At 45.6% G+C, this 20,655-nt stretch overlaps 1 protein-coding gene across 1 annotated transcript in view; it reads right to left on the reverse strand.

The window, feature by feature from the left end:
- Window positions 1-3,014, reverse strand: part of EVA1A (eva-1 homolog A, regulator of programmed cell death) — a 203,823-nt gene extending 200,809 nt beyond the window's left edge. Inside the window, exon 1 of the mRNA XM_051613652.1 lies at window positions 2,915-3,014. Within this exon, the coding sequence (XP_051469612.1) occupies window positions 2,915-3,014 (100 nt within the window). The remainder of the gene's footprint in view (window positions 1-2,914) is intronic.
- Window positions 3,015-20,655: the final 17,641 nt, after the last annotated feature.

Genomic DNA, 20,655 nt, shown 5'->3' on the forward strand with positions numbered 1-20,655 from the left:
CAAGGTGATGGAGATCCCCACCAGCTCTACCTGTGCTTTATGTGATAGACCCAGTTCAACACACCTCTGCTTACCCTCTCAAGGTGTCTCCTCATTACCTATGTAAAAAAGAGATCTTCCTGCAGCCAAGGGACACACATCTTCAAGGCCCAGCTGGTGGGAGAGTACTGGGAGCAACAGGATGTGGGTGGGTGCACAATTCTTGGTAAGTCTTTCAGCCAGTCCTGTTGCATGGCTGCAGTATGTGGATCAGATCAGGGGTGCTTGTCATCTGCTTGGAACTCAAGAGTGGACATCACTAAACTGTTTCTTTCCAAGGCTGGATCTATCTGGCCTGCCACAAAAAGGCCATGACCCATTACTAACAGCAGCACCTCCCTGGCAGCACTGAGTCAAACTAAGCTGAGAACCTGAAGAACCTTTGCTGATAAACAAAGCATTGAGTTTAAAAAAGTCATTCTTCTCCAAAGAGCATCAGCTGCGCTCTCTGGACTGTACTGCCATCTGCAACCTGGAAAAGCCCTTCCATCCCAGTGAGTTGTGTCATCTCCTTTCAGCAGCAGTTGAACTGAGATCACAGCAAGCCTTGTATTCCTCAGCAGCAATAATCAATACAAACCCATCCATCTCCTCGGGATGCAGACAGTTCATGTTTTGGATGCACCACCTCTAGCTGGGATAGTATATGGTAAGGATATAAGGCTTCCCCAAAGACAATCACCTGCACAATTCCAGCCACGCAGAAGAACTCAGAACACTCCGAAGTACAGAAAAAGTATCTAAGTGGCCAGACACAATTACAGTCCAATTATGTTAAAAGGCTGCCCCCCTTCCACTCCTCATGCCAGTTGACAATTCATATACAGGTGCAACAGTAACAAACAAGGTGCCCCATCAAGTAGGAAGAGTTTTCTGGGGCCACCACTCCTTCCCACAGGCACAAGGTACGTGCCCTCCAGCACTGGAAGGAGACAAATGGGGTCATTGCAAAATGTATTGGGGAAATAGGAGGTGAGAATTGGGAAATGCCATGTCCTTTCTTACCCTCTTTCATCTTGTGGCTACCCAGCTCCTGAACTTACAGAACTGTACTTGAGCTACACTGGGTACAGCCCTTTCCTGCAGCAAACCATGTTTCCTGTCCAGCAAGGTACATTCAGTCCAACAAGACTGGGAACATTTGCCAAGCCTGATATCAGAAAACATAGCTTGGATCTGGTGGGAGATTTCAACATTCATGGAAACACTCGGGAGGCTGCACTGTTGGAATTACAGACCCTACTACAGGGTACAGTGTTGCCAGGCACGTACACAGGGTTTTAAGCCACCCCTCTTCTCCCAAAGTATGAAAGTAGAGCTAGATTTTGCAGAAAACATTATTTTGTTATCATCAATCTTATCCATTTTTTTAAAAGGACAGCTTCTGCCCACCCTGCCAGCACCATCAAAGCCTATTGAATTTGCTTCCATTGCTCTGACTATACACAGACAAAATGATGTACACATGCTCTGGGACAATTTTGCTCATTTAAATGCTTAGCAATTTGCCCTGGCTGGGATGAACTTTTTTTAGAACTATATTTTAGAAGGTCCGGTACTTTCCCCATTGCAGCTTTAGCTCCTGTTGTGCCCACTCCGTGCACCCTTTCTGCATCAACTTGCTTGCTCTGTGCCCCTCCTGCACAGAGAAAACTCAATGCCAAGAAAGAGATAAAGACACACTAAAAGCAGGGAAATGCCTGAGTCCTTTCCATTCAGAGGCAGATCTGCCTTGAATGGCAGCCCCCAGGATGGATCTGCCTCCAAAGGAGAATGAATCACAAGCAAGTCAACCCCCTTCAATTCACATTAGACTTCAAGCTACCGTTTATATTCTCCCCCCTCCACCACAAGCTCCTCCTTTCTAACACAAATCTCTCCCAGCACGCAGACACATGCACTCCAAGGCAGCGAGCAGCAGCGTTGTGATGAGCTCAAACCAGAGTTTGGTGAGATTCAGCTCTTTCTAAGGGCACTTTTTCATCAGCAAACTATAATTGGCAGCCCTTAAATGCTACAAGAGTTTTGCAACTCACACCTAAAGAATATGCCAGACAAGATCTTCACACTAAGACCCAAAATTAGAACCGATATCCTAGAAGCAAAGTGACCCTCATTCGTTATTTCAAAGCAAACTAATCAACCCTGCTCAACTGTAGAATGAGATCTTCTATATTTTCTCTAACCCATATGTACATTCACAAAGAGAAGCAGAAAAGTAATGTTAAAGTGACTGATGCAGCTGTTCATAGCAAGAAAACTTGTATGGGACTCGGTACCTTCAAAGTGCTGTGTATTTACCTACTGGGTACAACTCAAAATCAGTGCAATGAACATTTTTAGGTATAGAAATGATTTAGAAATGAGACACTTCTCCTGGCTTAAATAAGCATAGGATGAGAATACAATTTATTCTGTGCATGTAACTCCTTTATCACAGCTCAGGGGGCTTTTGCAACAATCAGGAGCTGTATGTTAAGAGGAAGGGAATCCGGCACAATAAAAAACAATTGGATCTTGCTATGTTAGCTTTAATTTATGTCCTAGACCTTCCCGGTCTCCCAATCTAGCTCTTTTCACTCCTCAAAGAAACAGCACAAAGCCTACTATAAACGTACACAAGCTCACCCTGTTCCCTTCCTTGTCCACGAAGTTGCTCAGACTAACCCTGCTGAAGCAGTTTTGCCAAGGAGTATAGAGAAAGGCTTATAACAAGCTCAGAATCCTCTTACGGGAAGATGCCTTTCATCAGCTTATTTTAAAAAGATTAAAACGACTCGCCACATAACTATCCCAGTTCTGGTCACCTCCACTTTCCCAGAGCTGCTCCTGAAGGCTGCAATGAGCTGGGAAGGGAGCGGCGCTTCTCCCTTACCTGAGAAGTCTGCAGAAGTCTTAGCAAAGTTGCTGAAAGCTGTCAAGCACATGAGTCCTACCAGGAGGCTGGAGGTGGGAGACACCTCTGGGCTGCACATCCTGAAGTATCCTCACGGCTGGTTTTCTTCCAGAGGAAAGGAAAACGCTGTCTGCCCTAAGCCAGTACTGCTCATTGCCCGGAGAGCTGCGTTTGTCCCATTGCTTGGAAGGATCACAGCGAGCAGCGGGGGAAGGAAAAGCGCTCAGCGCGCACACACACACACACACACACACACACACACACACACACATCCCCGGGAGTGACTGGCGTGAGGCTGAGTGAGGCTGACGAATGAGACAGACCTACCTGAGCCTTGGCGGAGGTCCCAGGGTCCTAAAAGCCATCACTTCGCCCAAAATTGCTACGGACTGTTCCTGTGCAGCTGTCTGACAGCCCCGCTGCAAGCTGTTGAGAGGGGGGAGAGTGGAGGGGGCGGGGGGTGAGGGTGAGAGGGGAATGCCCTGGGGGGTTGGTTTGTAGAAGCCCTGTCGCTGTTCTTTTAGATACCCAAAGATCTGGTCTCTCCGGTGCGGACACACAGACAAAAGGCAGTATTTTCAAAGGAGGCTGCCCCAAACAAAGCACCTGAAATCTCAGACATTCGGACAATGTCCTTAATAACATGATTTTGCTTGATCAGCCCTGAATTGGTCAGGCAACTGGACAAGATGATCCTTGTAGGTCCCTTCCAACTGAAATAACCTGTTCTAGTCTATTTCATGATTCACACAGGTTTTGGGAGCAACGGATAGTTGTAGCTGCTGCTGAAATCAGTGTGAACAGTGGTGTCCTGCCAGACTGGTGACAGGACAATTCTTCATTGACAGTGATTCTACAATGGAAGAGACTCTGTACAGGCATAGGGATCAAACCTTCCTGGATCCCATTGCAGGACTGGGACTGGTGTCAGCCCACATGTTCAAAATCCTTCTTCCTTTTGAAAGCAGCCAGCCATGCCAGGCTCCCTCTACCCCACTGGACCCTTCTCACCTTATCAAACTCAACAGAGGATTTTCATGCTGATCCTAACCTGTGGTGTCCAGACCCAGGACACCTGTGTCCTTCCACAGCAACTGTATTAACCTCCAGCTAGTGTAGCCTCTAACTGTTAACTCAAGCATTGCTCACCCTTCAGAGTTAAAAGGAGGGTCCAGCTCACCTGGATGCACACAGAATGGTAGAATCACAGAATCACAGAAGGTTGGAAGGGACCTCTGGAGATCATTTAGTCCAATTCCTTGCCAAAGCAGGTTCACCTAGGGTAGATCACACAGAAATGCATCCAGGTGGGTTTTAAAAGTCTCCAGAGAAGGAGACTCCACAACCTCTCTGGGCAACCTGTCCCAGTGCTCCATCACCCTCACGGTAAAGAAGTTTCTCCTCACGTTGTGGTGGAACTTCCTAATGTTCTAGCTTATACCCATTGTCCTCTTACTGGGCACCACTGAAAAGAGACTGGTCCCCTCCTCTTGACACCTACTCTTCAGATATTTGTAGACATTAGTAAGATCCCCTCTCAGCCTTCTCAATACCAAACAGTCCCAGTTCTCTCAGCCATCATAGGAGAGATGTTCAAGTCCCTTAATAATCCTCATAGCTCTCCACTGGATGCTCCCCAATAGATACCTGGCTCTCTTGAACTGGGGAGCCCAGAACTGCACACAATACTCCAGGTGTGGTCTCACCAGGGCAGAGTAGAGGGGGAGGAGAACCTCTCTAGCCCTGCTGGACACACTTTTCTTAATGAACCCCAGGATACCAATGGCGCTTCTGTACCATACATCCAGTACTTGATCTTGCCTGATTTCCAGCTGCATCCTGGCAGCATTAAGCCAGTCATGCTAACTTGGAAGACCTGAGCTGAGCTCCCAGGACACAGAGGTGGACTGGTCTGGTAGACCCTGTTCGGCCTGGGTACAGGAAGGAGATCCCAGGCTTCAGGGATCAATGTTACCTGCAGCTTGGGCATATTTTTGCATATAAATAATGGACATAACCAACATAGTTAAGCCAGTGCACAGACTCGGTGTCAGTGCAAAGAGCTGGGGATAGTTTTCATAAGCAAAGCCAACACCAGCCATTTAGCAATCTGTGTATACACATCCACAAACCTGTGTGAGGCTGCCAGGGGAGGGGAGACAGAGCCAGGCACATGCACAGCTGCTGAACAAAGCTGCAGCTTCTATCCAACAAAAATAACTCAAGTGGGAACATCCAAGGAAAACCACAACTGGTTTTTACTGCTTTGTCCTGTTCTTCCATGTGGAATCAAGCCAGAGTTTCCAGAAACATTCACCTTGGAGCTGCACATGAGTGTAAGAGACTTCAGCCCAAAAGGCTCTGGTTTTTTCAGAGCTGAGTGCACTTGTAAAGAGTTTCTTATGCCGAAGGTTTATAACAATGTATCAGCTGTTCTCAGATGAAAATCAGACTGGCAGTCAGATTATATGTGAAAGACATTTTCAAGAGTGTTGCCATGAATACCACAATCATTGTTTTCACCAGAAATCTGTCCTGGGATGATCTGCATGCTAAAAGAAAACTTCAAGGGCAGCTGTAAATTCTGCACCACTTGCTGAAGTTCCAGCCAGACACACTGAAGGTGAGGGTAGTGTGGGTAGTGAGTGAGGGTAGCTCTTGAGTTAGAGCTTCGATCCAGTCCATGCCCCATCCACCCAGTCCAGGTGAGCAAGAGGCTGGTCAGGCCTGGATTGCACCTAAGCAACCCTCCTTTTCACAAACAGCTCTTCACACACTGAGGATCTACAGTAAAGGTGCAAATGAGTCACGTCTCAAGGACAGTGGTGGCTCTGGCTTGACCTGACAGCACAGACATACCAGCAGGCTCTGTACAGTCCAGTCCCAGTCCCTGCTCTCTGCAGACAATCCTGCCACCTTACTTTTTTGCAGAGGGCTGCCTAAGCAAGATCAAAGCCCAGGAACTTCTACTTCCTTACTCTTTATTTCACCTAAAACTTTAATTCCACATGCCACTCCTCTCTGATCTATAGTTTCCTGGATTGGCCTAAGTTTTAAAAATAAAAGATTAGGACATTTGGCACCTAGCATCTATATGTAATTCTTGCCTCAAATCTGCTGCCCTTGCCAAGAGGAAGATTCACTACTATTTTGTTATAGGCATGAGATAACCACATGCATTATCAGATTATTAGCCAAATCTCCTTATCAGCACGACAAAGAAATAATAGGGCCCCTGGAAATTTATCAGTGGTCTGGAAAAAGGAAGCACTATTTGCTGAAAAGAGCCCACCCTGTTAGCAGGTGTTGATTTTACTGATTAAAGGGTAATTAGGTTTGGCTGACTCAGTATATGGGAAGAAAAAAACGCTGGTGACAGAGGGTATAAGGCTAAACATGGCAAGTATGCTTGAGCAGCCCTTCAGGTTATTGTTAATAAAGACAAAGCAGAGGGGAGGAAGTTTACATCAGTGTCATGAGAGGCCCTTGTTTTTAACCAAGTTAGTAAAAAGATGCCCTCCAAAGGGAAAGTAGAAAGAAGCTCTTGAAAAAAAAAAAACACAACAAAACCAAAAACAAAACCCATAAACTGGCCTTTGAGAAAATAGACAATTCTGTTAAAGCCCATCTCCAGCATGCACTTATTCCTTAGGGCATGTGTGAACATCAGCTGTGTGTTTCAAACAGAAAGAGGCCACCTGTCCCAGCTGCAGCACAGACAAAGGATGGTCTCTCTGTCATGAACAGTCTCATGGGGTAAACATGAATCAAGGGGACACCAATATGAAACTATTTATAGGGATAACAGCCCTTGAAATCCAGCCATGCCTTCAAATCTGTCTCCTGGGGATAGGTATTAATGCATAAGATGATACACAGTCTCTTGGATCCTTGGACCCAAAGCCACCCAGAAGCAGGAACAGGTTGGTATTGATGCAGTTCATGTTACATCTTAGCTTGGAGGAATGGTCATTTGGCCTCTTTCTCTCCAAAGGTGACTATGGAGAATGACTGCTTTTTTTGGAGACAGTGTTTGGGTATACTGAAAAACATTTCTTCCCTCTAGAAAAGGGAAGCTCTGTGCTTTGCATCTGAGCTGGGATTTAATACCTTCGTGATCGTGGCAAAAAGCCCACAGGGTCTTTGTGCCCAGCTTAAAAAGTGAAAAGCCCACAGCACCAAGTTACATACACAGAGCCTGGGCCTGAGATCAGCCCCTCTCAGCTTCCTCTGCAGTAACCAGTGCTGTAGCCACTCAGCACTGGGACACTTCTCCAGTCAGAGCTAAATCAGGAGTTAGACACTTGAATCCCACCACGCCTTTAGTCCAGGATGCTTAACAACTGTACCTCCAACCTCCATTTTTTACTATGATACTTAAGTGCATTCTTTCTGTTCCTTCTCCTCCCATATTCCTCTCTCTGGCAGATACTCTCCTCCTGATCCACATAAAACTGTGATATCTGAGACATGCATACAAATTCCCAAAGTGCTTCAAAAGCAGTTAAGTACAACTGCATCTGGGGAAACTGAGGCACTGAGAAGAGAAGCAATTTGTCATCCAATTTTGTTACTCCAGTATTGCTCAGTTTATAAATGGTAATCAGGAATGGACCCAGTTAGGATGATTCCCAGTTTCATGCTATATGTGCTGATCTTGGTTACTTCTAGGGCTGATTTTTGGGAATACTCTCCTACTTTTCACTGACCCTGCACCACTGCCTTGCTGACTAAATGATCAACAGCTTCAAGAAGGGCTGATCCATAGAAGAACTGGACCAGATTAACTTTCAGCTACAGAACCATAGGTAGGGTTGAAGCCTTGTTTGTTTACACAGTCACAAGAAGGTTTATTTGTAAAAATGTTCTAGGACTTGTCTTGCTTTCTGCACCCTAGTAACATTGCTTACTTCTTACTGTGTTTTCCACAAGGTCTCAAAGCACTCTCCAATAGACCACTGTGACATTCTGCCATTTCACACACGGAGGAAGCACAGTCATACGTTCGAAGACACTACTTTTTCATGGTCAAGTTGGGGAAGCTGTCAGAGATGAGAAAAGATTCAATACTTTTAATCATTAAGTCCAGTTAGAGCTCTTTCCACTTGGCCACGTTGCCTCCTTGTAAAGGAATGTAAATAAATTACAAAGCATATGTGCATTTATACCTACAGAGACACATTACGCTGGGTAGACAAAGCTTCAAATATAAACTATCAAAGTTTCCCAGCATAATACAGCTCTTTGTTCCTTTTTTTTCTTTTTCTTTTTTTTATCTTTCCCCTAGGAGTGTCTTATGGAAACAGATGGGATTACTCATGGAAGCAAGCACTGTTTGCTTTCATCAACCCGAAGGTACAGAACTTCACATAATGCAGTTTTGCAACACGACACCCAAGTATCTCACAAGTAAAATCCTCCTCTGTCTCCATATTCCATGTAAAACAACAGCTGTGCAGAATATTCAAACTGGAAAGCTCTTGAAGTTTTCACTTCTCGTGTCACTCAATCACTCCAGTTTACAAAACAAATAGAAATCCTGAGGGACTTTGCTACATAGTGAAACAGGTTTAGAGTGAGGGTGCTGTTTTAACAACTTTTAACTCAGGCAAAGGCCTGAGTGATGCACTTATCTCACTAAAACATTGGGAGGTGTTGCAAAATACTGATGCAAAATCCTCTAATGCACAAATATGTCAGAAATAAAATAACTGGGGACTAAAAAGTGAGCCAGAACAAAGCTGAAAACTTTCTCCTCATGTCTGCACCAAGTAATTGAGGTTGAAACTGCTCAGCTGGCATTCTCCTTAGCATAGTGATGTTTTATGTTAGAAGATGCTGTACAAGATGCTGGTGCTTTATCTGGGACCAGCACATGTGGTTTAGTTGGAGTCTTGTGAACAGGATGTTCTTGGCTTAATCACAGTCCTAGAACTACAAGCATTTGGAGTCATCTTCATATTTTACCTTTGTGCTCCACTGTGAGTCACATAAAGATTTCAAGAGACAAGGATTTCAAGGATCAGAGTTCCTCAGCTGTGAATTTGATACTTCTTTTTCCCTGTGTTTCATCTGTCCTGCCTGTTTGGATGTTGCTTCCCAAGTTTTTTTGCTATGTGGGCATACAGCACCCAGCTGAGACCCTGAAGTTCACTGAGACCTTCAGGACTTGCACTGTCTTCTTATATAGAATCATAGAATCATTAAGGTTGGAAGGGACCTCAAAGATCATCAAGTTCCAACCCCCCTGTCATGAGCAGGGAACCACTAGACCAGGTTGCACAAAACCTCATCCAACCTGGCCTTAAAAACCTCCAGAGATGGGGCATCAACAACATCCCTGGGTAACCTATCCTAGTTCCTCACCACCCTGATAGTGAAGAATTTCTTCCTAATATCTAACCTAAATCTGCCCTCTCTCAGTTTAAAACCATTACCCCTTGTCCTATCATTATTTTCTCTGATGAAAAGCCCCTCCCCAGCTTTCCTGTAGCCCCTTCAGGTACTGGAAGGTGCTCTAAGGTCTCCCCGGAGCCTTCTCTTCTCCAGGCTGAACAGCCCCAACTCTCTCAGCCTGTCTTCGTAGCAGAGCTGCTCCAGGCCTGTGATCATCTTGGTAGCCTTTCTCTGGACCCTTTCCAACAGGTCTATATCTTTCTTGTGCTGAGGGCCCCAGAACTGTATACAGTATTCCGGGGTGGGGGTTCTGTAATGTATCTGTAATGTGAAACTCTTCTCCCACTTGACCTGACTCATTAGTCTCCTAACAGTTTTCCTGGGAAGATTTCTCCATCAATTGGATGATAGTGTGTACTGGCTTTTTTTTGTTTGGTTTGGTTTGGTTTTTTGTTTGTTATTTTTTGCCACTGCTCTCTTTCCTTCAATATATTCTATAGGTCTCTGGGAGTGCTCATTAGGTAAGAGGGTGAATTTTGCACCTGAAGATATCTACCTCCAAACTAGATGGCCTTTGCTTTGAACAGAACAGACATCCCAGCTGGTTCATAGTGAGCAGCTTTTTGTATTATCTCACCTGTGGTAACTGAGGGGGAACTGGCTCTATCCTGCTGCTATGGAGGTGTGAGCCCCTTCAGGTTATAATGGTTCCCAGTATTTCTCATGCTTTATAACACACCCCTTTTAATTTGATCTCCACTTTTTTTTCCCTCTCTTTTATGTCCTGTTTTAATAGCACAGATAATTTACATTGTCATTCATTTCCACAGGAACCAGAATTCTTCCCCAGATTTACCTGTCTGGAAGTTCTCTGTTTGTCCTGTGGAAGAAACATGCCATGATGCAATTTGATGCAAACTGGGAATCATCTCAACATTCATTCTTAAAATGGTACTTAAGATGATACCACAGGCATGTATCCCAAACCTCATAACTACTGTGGACTCCACTTTGAGGACATGCAAATGCAGTAGCATGAAGGACAGCAGAAGAATCCTCCTGTACTCCCCCAGATCCTCCTGTCCCTCACGGAAACACATCCTCTAGGCACAATCACACCTCATCCTTTTTGCAACTACTTATTATAACTTCCATTGGGAAAACCATTTTCATTGCCAGAGACCTTCATTCCCACAAAACTGATTGTTTCCAAACATAGCCATGGAGCCAAGCTTAACAATCATGTCCATACTAACAAGCTGAACCAAGCAAGGGTCTGGATACAGGCCCTGCAACTCATCTGGTTACAGTTACCTGTTGGGCTTGGCACACTTTTGACCCAGGCCACCTGGCATCCAGACAATTCTTGAGCATGGCTGGGGAGCTGACAGGGACTTGGGCCATTCCAACAGGCAGGACGGAATCCTGCTTTGGAGTTTGATAGCATGAACACGTCCAGTTGATGTGTGCTAAAAGACCCACCAGTGTTTCAAGTTTTCAATAGCCATGGTGAAGACACAGTAGCATGGGCTAAAAACTGAATATACAACTCTGAACACAGGGCAGACTGGCACTGTCTGCCAGTGCCACAGCATCTTCTCCATCTTGCTACCTAGACAAGCCTGATTAGAGCTGCCCAGGACTGGCAGTGGGTCCTGCAGTCCCATCTCCAGACTCCAGCTCAGCTACAGCCCAGGCTGCTGCCTGCTATGTTCTCACCTATTTACAGCAGTTAGCAGGACAGACCGTTCCTACAGGGCATTCAGCAGAGACTGAGCTCAAGCTTGAGCTGCTGAAGTCAATGAAAAAAATCTGGTTCAGGGCCAGGACTGTCTTCTCCTGTGAGAGTGAACCAACAACATAGCTCTCTAAGTCATTCACATCCTCATGGATGGATCTGAGCAATTCTAGATTGCAGGAAAGCAACTCCACTGAAGCTTAACACTTTCTAATGTTCTCTTTCTTAGAGGACAGATCTGATGAAAGGCAGAGCTGAAGAAAGTGTGAGGAAGACACAGTGAGCAAATGTCATTCCAGCATAACTTGCACAGATCAGTTTTCGCCCCAGGCTTATCACTGCCTTGGGGCACAGGGTATTTCCCTTGTTTTACACAAAAAACCCCTCTGCCTCACAGATCACAAACTGGTAAGAAATCAAATGGAACCACAGGAAATGCCTTCCTGTTGAATGGCTAAAATGAATCCCAAATGTAGTTTCACTGGTATCAGTGCAATTTCAACAATGCACTAGGTCTGCCATTTGCAAGAAGAACAGGTTTATGTTCTCCTTTCACATGTGCTTAATATTTTCTTTTCTGTTCTTTAATCTTTTCTATTTTAAAGGACTGTTTCAAGAGCATCTGTATTCTTCCACATGCATTTAAGTACTCAGGACAATCACATTCCCAGTTATTTGTTTTACAATGGTTTCAAGACACTATCCAGTGACAAAGTCCAGGTGTGCTGGACACTGCAGGCAGTGCTGGTCTATGTCATCTCAACAGCCTCAGGAACTTGCAATGGCATCGAAGTTCAAGCCATCCAAACCTTTGCACTCTGTAGCCACAACACTGGCATTAGGGAACTACAGTTAAGTTTCTTCTAGGGCAAGAGACCTTTCCCACTGCAAAAAGCTCATGCTGAAATTTTACTGAATTTGTTGTCTCTGGGCACCTGGCTTGGAGACACACGGCTGGTACTTGATGCAGTAACTTTATTTACTGGGCCTGCTAAGAACACAGGGGAAGGAAGGAGACTACTCAGCTGCCTTAAAAGAGGTTTGCAAACATCTGAGCTCACTGTCTGGACTGACAGCAGTGTTACATGCAGAGCTGTGTGTGGGTGCTAATCATTAGCTTGGTGGTTGCAAACAACAGGGAACTGCATAAGAGAGATACAACAGGTGGTATTTCTACACACAGGTGTTTCCTCAGAAACACCTCAGCTGAGGTTGAAAGGGACCAGAGCTTCCAGTTCCCCTTCAATTTTTTCTGCAATAGATTGTCAAGCCAGCATCATTCTCCCAGCCTTCCCTTGCCAGCCACACTGGTGCTTGTTCTCTGCCCTGTTCTGCAGTTACCCCCTGGGTGCTATTTCATGCACAGCCCTTCCCCAGCTGTTCTCAACCTGAGATGCTGTTCCCCATAGAGAATCTTTTCTACTGATTACTACACTGCTGATAATTTCTTGCTTCACTTGCCAACCCCATCTTGGGTATACATAACTAGCCAAACCTCCCCTCCTGCAGTGACAGATAAAACACTTTCTTTCCAGCCCACTGAACCTACCCATATAGCACACCAATCAGCCTCCACACAACCTTCCTTCTGCAAAATGCACCTCTGACATTACAGGAAAAGCTGCTGTGTCAATTAAAACCAGTCCCAGTCTTAAGTGTTGGGCAGTTTGGTTTTCACCAAAAGAATATTGCCACAAATGGTGTTATGAATACCTAGGAGACTCAAGGGCTTCTTCAGCTGGTTTAGGAAGCCAGCATCCATAGCTGCTGTTGTTCCTGTGGAGAGGAGGCAGAGAAACAAAGCTTGTAAAGCCCATCTTGAAGGTGACAATCCTGCTGTGACTCCAGGGGAAGCTAGGTGGGACATAAGATGAAGCAGCAGTTTCTCTCTCCCTCCTATCTTCATGCAAAAACACTGCACACAGTTGAAAAATAATGTGGAAAGAAATGTTATGGTCTCTAAAGGGTTTTTGCAAAACAAAGGAGATCAGATCACATTTTCTCTTCAGTTTGGTCACTATTCACACAGTAATGAAGAGCAGAAGTTCACTTGCCTTGTTTAAAATAATGAGAAGCTGTGACTTTGAGCAATTTGATAATAAATTTTTTGCTTGCTTTTTCTTCTGCATGAGCAGGTTATGATACTAGATATAACTTACTATGACAAACCACTAGTATTAATGCATTAATCAAGAAAAACAAATGGTCTGCCTTTGAAATCTCCTGCCCACCTAGAGAGAGTAATGGGGTTATAAATGGAGAAAGAACAAATATTGACTCTATGAAATGTAAAGGTACTTGGGAGTTCACTCATCAATCTTTAGATTACACTTGCCTTTCAAGATTAATGGGATTTCTTTCATAATCCATTTTGAATATTTTTAGGCATCTCAAGAAACAGGAAGGAGACATTCAACTCGGTGCTTTCTAGGTTTTCAAGATGTTCCAGACTGTTTCTGAAGGACAGTACCCCCAATTTCTGGAATGAGGTAGATGTTTCCAACCCAAGAGTTGTCCTTCAGTTTCACATAAGTACTGAATGAGCTGCCTCGACTGGCCAATGAGTTCCTTGTGTGAGGGTGCTTCTGGTGCAGCTTTTTGTAAGATGACTCCAGAGACTCACCCTCCACCACTTGCACTATGGAAACTCAGGGACACACACAAGCCTTGGCATCTGGACCCATACAGCCCTCAAGAGAACCCAAGAATTGACTGCCTAAGTGAAAGGCCTCTGGCAGCATTTACCAAACTTAATCTTACTTTGTCACAAAATCTTCTTCCCCCTCCAAATTCATAATGTCCCACTCATTCAACCTCTGAAGCAATGCTATAACTGTCTTCTCCACAGACTACTGAGTCTACTTCAGATTCATTTCAACATTGGCTTCCACATAAGATTCAATTCCTCTTAAAAATGTCTTACTGAATCAGAAAATGAAGGGAATTGAGTGCTCCATGAAAGCTGAGATAAGCCAGTCTTGCTGTCCCTTCTGCAACCTGTAAGGGTGCCAGGCATCCCACAGGGCTCTCAGTACTGAGAGGGGACACAACTGAGACCCAAAACCCCAAGAGAAGCTGCAAAGCCAGTCCCATCTTAAATTCTTAATTATCTGAAGACAACACAGATTTCCAGAGGAATGTAAAGACACTTCTGACTCTGAACATAGGACCAGGATCTACTGAAGCACTGGCAAAGCTGCCAACAGACCAGTTCATATTTCATGTATCACCTGCACCCCGATATAATAATTTGCATCTGTTGGGTTTTTTCCTTCCTCTATAAAGGTTATACAATAACAAATTATCATTCAGGGCTGGAATGAAACAAAGGGAAAAGGAAATGGAAGAAAATAGGTGTCCATGAGCACACTGGTGATGTGCCATGGAAGCCATGCCCACTGCCAGAAGCCCCCCAGGAGCCTCAGGCTCAGGGAAACAGATGTGAACACTTCTCCAGCAACTGCATGCAAAGAAGAGAACATGCAGTTGGTCTGGCAGGGTTAACCCCACGTGGCTCCAACAGGATTTATGCTCCAACATGGCTGAGGCCTGGGGGTGTTCTGACAGAAGGAGCTGAAGATTTTCCAACCCATCTGGTCTCCAAGCTCAGGGCTAGGATGCTGTGTCTGAAGAACAGCTCTCTCTCTCTCCTCTTTGCTTGCTCTACAATAAGGTAAAAAATGTAGTTGTGGATGCTTGATGGCCACCTTGATAAAGAGCTGTTCAAGCTAGAAGGGTCTGGCACCTTAGGTTATTCTAAGCAGCATTTTGGGATATCTCCAATTATTAAGTTTCAGCAAGGTCAACTCAGCCTAAGCTAACCAACAACTCATGTCTCGTTAAAGGGGAGCTTCCAGAAAAACTAGAGCTCCATCAGATTGTTTACATATTCACATTAAATCCACTACAGTGATATCTTTCTAGAGTAGTTTATAGAGCTGTTTTGATAGCTGGGATAAACAGGACACAGAGGAACAAACCAACAAAACACAGATGAGAGGATGGGAGATGCATTTGTGCCACACTGTTGCATACATGTCAGGGGAAGGAGGTTCACTCCTGGCTAACAAATACCAGAGTAAGGTTTTAAAAATTAATTATGAAAAGCATTGTTTCCACTTTCAAATCCAGCTAAACCAAAACTATGCCAATTCCTGAGGCCTGCATTGACCCAGTGCTCATTGCAATTTGTGAAGGAGATGACATCAGGTGTTTTCCACACATCCAGAGAGGATGAGGTGAGCCAGCCACATTTCTTTTGTAATCTGGGGATATCTGAGTGCCTCTTCTATAAAACAGAACAGAACAGAACAGAACAGAACAGAACAGAACAGAACAGAATAGAATAGAATAGAATAGAATAGAATAGAATAGAATAGAATATTATTCAGTTGGAATCCAAATGCTTGACCACTACAAGGCTGACCAAAAGCTAAGTATGTTATTAAAGGCATTGTTCAAATGCCTCTGGAACACTGGCAGGCTTAGGGTATTGACCACCTTCCTAGGAAGCCCTATGCAGTGCTAGACCAGCTTCCCAGTAAATAAATGCTTCCTAATGTCCAGTCTGAACCTTCTTTGGCACAGCTTTGAAGGTTTAGGTCTTTTCAACCCTGAATGCACAACAGACTTCATCTCCAGAGCAGCTCAGCCCCTTGTAAACATCTCTTTCTGTTTAGGGACATAATAACAATAACAGCAGGTGTTACTTTATTTTGCTGTGTTTCCTCTAAAAAGACAACCAAGTTCCCTTGGGCAACATGAAAATTCACTCCCTTCTTCACACCCTCTGACACTCCACAGACAGCTGTGCTGGGGCTGTTGCAACGTGGCCTCAGGTATTTAGAAGAAATCTCTGATTTTAGCCTGCAACACAGCCTTTTTCAGGAGGTGATATTGACGGCCCCCATCCCAGTGCTGCAGATACTGATGCACAGATCTCTGCTGGGACTGCAGCACCACATCCCTGGTATCCTAAACAGGATGGCAGACAAGATGCATATGCACAGATGAAGATTTATTGCATATAACACTGGGGTCTTAACTCCTTACAGTAGAAGGCATAAGCACAGCCAGATTGTAGGGAAACTGGGAGATCAGAACAGAAGTTGCAGTTAGAATGCAAAAGATATCTTAACAATAAAATGTACTACTTGGAGTTAGATCAAACAATAAAGGTTAACCATTATTATGTTGTCAACTTACTTATTACCAAGTTTTATACTAGGCCTAGAACATCAATTATCAATTTTAAAGGATTCTATAATCCTAAAATTTAATGATGAAAATTACTTAACATTCAATTTGCTAATAAAGACAATAAAGGAGTTAGTATCTCTTACCCTTGCTGGGCCCCGGCTGGGTGTTCCTGGGTGGGTTTCAGTTCTCAAGCATTAGTCTCTCTGGTGGTTTCTCTGCTGGAATGGAGAAGGTCCAGCAACCTCCTGGGAAAGTGCATGGGAAGTCCACCCATCAAAGATGGGACCAGGCTTTTATAGAATAAAGTGGATTGACTGTTGTTGTTTAACTATTTAGCCATAACTATTTAGCCAGAGCTCCAACATCTCTTACTGGAGAATAAAATGGAAACAGTAGAAAAACCATGAAGAACAGAAGAAAAAACATGACTTTATCTCCATTTCAGGCCTAGTTGTGGCTGGGTTGGGCTCTGTGTTCTTCAACATCAGAGAGCAGCTGGTGTTACGAACGTCAGCTTGGCCTCTGTTTGTACCTTTCAGAGTTGTTACCAGCTCAGAGTCTGCTAGGCCCTTCTCTTTCTCATGGGAATCTTTCCACTCCGGGCCTGGGCCTGCAAAACTGAGAGACATAAAGCAGTTGAATCATAGAGGGAAACTGAGGCAGGCATATTGAGAGATGGAGTGTCCTGCTACACCTGGCCTCATGGGGACATGAGCAGGTTAAGTCCAGACAGCACGGGTTAGATGCAAGTAAGTAGGTCAGCTCAAGCCAAGAAGCAGCCTGCCCATGTTCACACAACTCAGAGCCCAGCCCCAACCCTTGTAACAACTTCTGGGGTTTCTTAATTCACATTCAGTGCCATATAAAACCAGATGTGTCCTAGACCTCAAGTAGCTATCTCTGAACTTGTTCTGAGACAACTCCAGTACAGCCTGTTGGGCATCTCCACATCAAAGATGTGTAGCCCTTCCCTATGTGGCCAAAAGCAGCTTCTTGCTTTCATGCTTACAATAAAGTTGAGCTAAAGCACAGAAAAAGGGAAATAAAATGGCTCAGAGTCACAAAGATTGGGTGGTGCAAAACATAAGGCAAAGCTACTTCATCCCAGGATAATCCCTAACAATCAGGTTTATTTTTCCTCTAATTAATAGAACCATCATTTGGTGAAATCTTTAGCAAGGAAGAGTATTTCTACGTAGGTCCATCAGTTATACTGGTGACCTGAGAGAGAATAAATTGTCTATATTGGTACATCTGCAAGGACACACACATCATGGGAGGAAGACAGGTCACTGAAACACCCATGCCAAGAGAGATTTGGGTTTGAAATAGGCTGGAGTTAAGTCCGACTGGACTGAGCCCTCCCAATGCAGTGCTGTGGCCAGAAGGCCTAACTCAGTGCTGGCTGTGAGCACAGCTGAAGGCTGCAAGCCTTTGTTATCTCCATGTTTGGGATGACTGGGAGCACCACTTGAACTGCTGGGCTCACTTCTGAAAGAAACGCTTCAAGACAGATATTAAACTAAAGGCAGAAACTTCACAGACAGTAACATGAAGGATGACTTCTAATGGAAGACCCGGGCCCCATCCTACTTCCATAGAGGAGAGGGGATCAGTCTAAGCACTATTTTCTACCTGACTGGGTTTTCTTCCCAGGGAAACTCAGATGCTCAGACAGGGAATTGAGTTACAGCTGGAAACACAACTACAGTGTGCTCCATGGGACATCCCTGCTCGTCCAGGGTAAATTTGGCTAAAACTTCTTATCAAAAAGAATTCTGAGTGACGTGACCATGACTACCCAAGAGGAAGACACACCCTAAGTAATAGGGGACTGTGAGTCAAGCTGGGTGAGCAGTCACAAATACATTTTGTACAGTAGTAGCAAGAAACCACAAGTGAGCTTTCCCAGGACCTGACAGGAGGAATGACAAATATGCTCAACTTAAACAGAACTAATTCAGAGAAGTCCCAAACTCTGTTTAATCTTTGCCAGATCACCTGAACACAGTGACGCCTTTAATTTATGAATCTCACCATAAACAAGTGTTTTAGAGAAGTGATTAACTCATGTGACTGCAGAGTGATCCATATTTTCATAGATTTTGTTATATAGATAAGAAAAGTAGCAAGGCAGCCAATCCTCTCCTACATCTGAACCTGCTCAGCAAAGAAACTGAAGCTGAGTCCTTTAAACTGTACTTCAAACTCAAGGAAGCTGTCCCTGAAAAGACAGTAACACCCTTCCTCATCCCTACTAAGATAGTTATACAGCACAGGCTATTGGAATTGCCCCTATACGCTCTGTTACTCACCCCCCTGATATATAATTTTCTACCTTTCTACTGGTGTTTAGGTAGCGACAACTAAAAAGGTAATAAAATCTTGGTAAGGGATCTTTGCTTCAAGGGATGCGTTCAGTGCTGGTGGAAATCTTTGTATTTTGAGGGTCAGAGTGCCCTCTTCTGTCCCATCCGAATCCTGACTGTTAACTCACTTCTGTGTTAGATCAGCAGATTACCGAGGAATACTGTGATTTACATTCTGCACACCCTACCCTCTTCTAAACAACATTTAAGAAGCCGAACAGCTGATGACAAAATAGAAAATAACTCTCATCAATGTGGGGGCTCAGACAGGCTACAAAATCAGCTGCCACCTGTAAAGGGCTGGCTCAACATCAGAGGCAAGATGATTGATCTAATTAGTTGATGAGGTCAGGCATATTTTGAAGTGAATCTCTGTGAAGTTTAAACAATGGGGAGTTATTTATAGGTTTTCACTCTGCATTTAAACTTCTCTCTCCTGCCTGCATAGCCACTAATTGAATCCAGACTGCTACCGACACCTGAGGAAATCTGACTGAAACAAACATATTAAAATTAAGTCAATAATACCAATGTATATAATCATTTCTAAACTATGCTGAATTCATAGGACTGCAGGTTATCTGAATTAGTCAGAGCTAACAGTGGCCCAGAAAAACGTATTAGCTGAGCCTTTTTATGATGAAAATACAAAGGAGCATGTTTCTGGAAACCCTATAAGCACTTTTTTGTGCAGCAAAGCCAGCATTGATAAACTGTGGTGGGTCCCCTCAGTGTCCCAAGGAGCTACTACAACTGTGCCTGCATTGTGTTCCCACTGCTGCCGAGCCCAGTGACACACTGGGAGCTCTGGCTTTGCGACCTGATGCCAGAGCCCCTTCCCTTCTCCCCTTCCACGGCTGCTTTAGGGCCAGAGGTGCTTTCTGCTCCTCCTCCCGGGTCACAGACTCGTGGAACAGGAGCACAGCATCATGGAATCGTTTGGGCTGGAAAGGACACGTAAGATCAAGCCCAACCCTTAACCCAGCCCTGAGAAGGCCACCGCTACCCCATGTCCCCAAGCACCGCTGACCCCCTTGCTGCCCCGGGAAGTCCGTTCCAGTGCTTGAGAACTCTTTTCGGTGAGGAAGTGTTTCCAACACCCAACCCAAACCCGCCCTGCGCTCACCCCAGCCCCTCCGCGCCCTTCTCGCCGCAGGGCCTGACCCCGGGGCCTGAGCTGCAGCCTCGCCAGCGCCCAGCGCGGGGGGACCCCGAAAGCTCCTGGAAGGATGGGCTGGAAGGGGCCGCGCTGTTCCCTCCTCTTGCAGGGACACCTGGCCCCCGGGCCAGCTTGCTGGCTGCCACGCTGGCCTCCTGAGGAGCTGTTATAACCCGAGGAGGACAGGCTGGGGGAGATGGGTCTCTTGAGCTTGGAGAAAAGGAGACTGAGGGGCGACCTCATCCGTGGTTACAAATGTGGAAAGGGCAGTGTCAGGACGATGGAGCCTGGCTTTGTTCAGTGGTGACCAGGGATAGGACAAGGGGCAGTGGGTGCAAATTGGAGCAGAGGAGGTTCCATGTGAGTATCAGGAAGAACTTCTTTCCTGTGAGAGTGACAGAGCCCTGGGACAGGCTGCCCAGAGAGGCTGTGGAGTCTCCTTAGCTGGAGACATTCAAGCCCCCCTGGACACGTTCCTGTGTGATGTGCTCTGGGTGACCCTGCTCTGGCAGGGGGGCTGGACTGGATGGTCTTTCCAGGTCCCTTCCGACCCCTGAGATTCTGTGAGTCTCAACCAGCTGGCCAGCCCTGCTGCCCCCCGGGCAGGGACCGTGTGCACGGACCCCCCCCCAGCACCCCGTGCTGACCTTTCCCTCAGGCAGGAACCCAGGCAAACCCCGCAGTTCGCGCGGGAAACCGGGGACCCCAACCCCCCCCCCCCCAGACCCCCCGGCTCCTCCCTCAGGCCCGGCAGAGCAGCCCCGCCCGCCGCACCTCCGCTCCGCTCCGCGCTCGCCTCTACTTTGACCCGCTGCGCCCGCCGTACCGGCGCCGCGCGCCTGCGCGGCCGGCCCGGAAG

This window comes from Apus apus, chromosome 3, assembly GCF_020740795.1.
Source record: "Apus apus isolate bApuApu2 chromosome 3, bApuApu2.pri.cur, whole genome shotgun sequence".
In the NCBI taxonomy this organism is placed as follows: Eukaryota; Metazoa; Chordata; class Aves; order Apodiformes; family Apodidae; genus Apus; species Apus apus.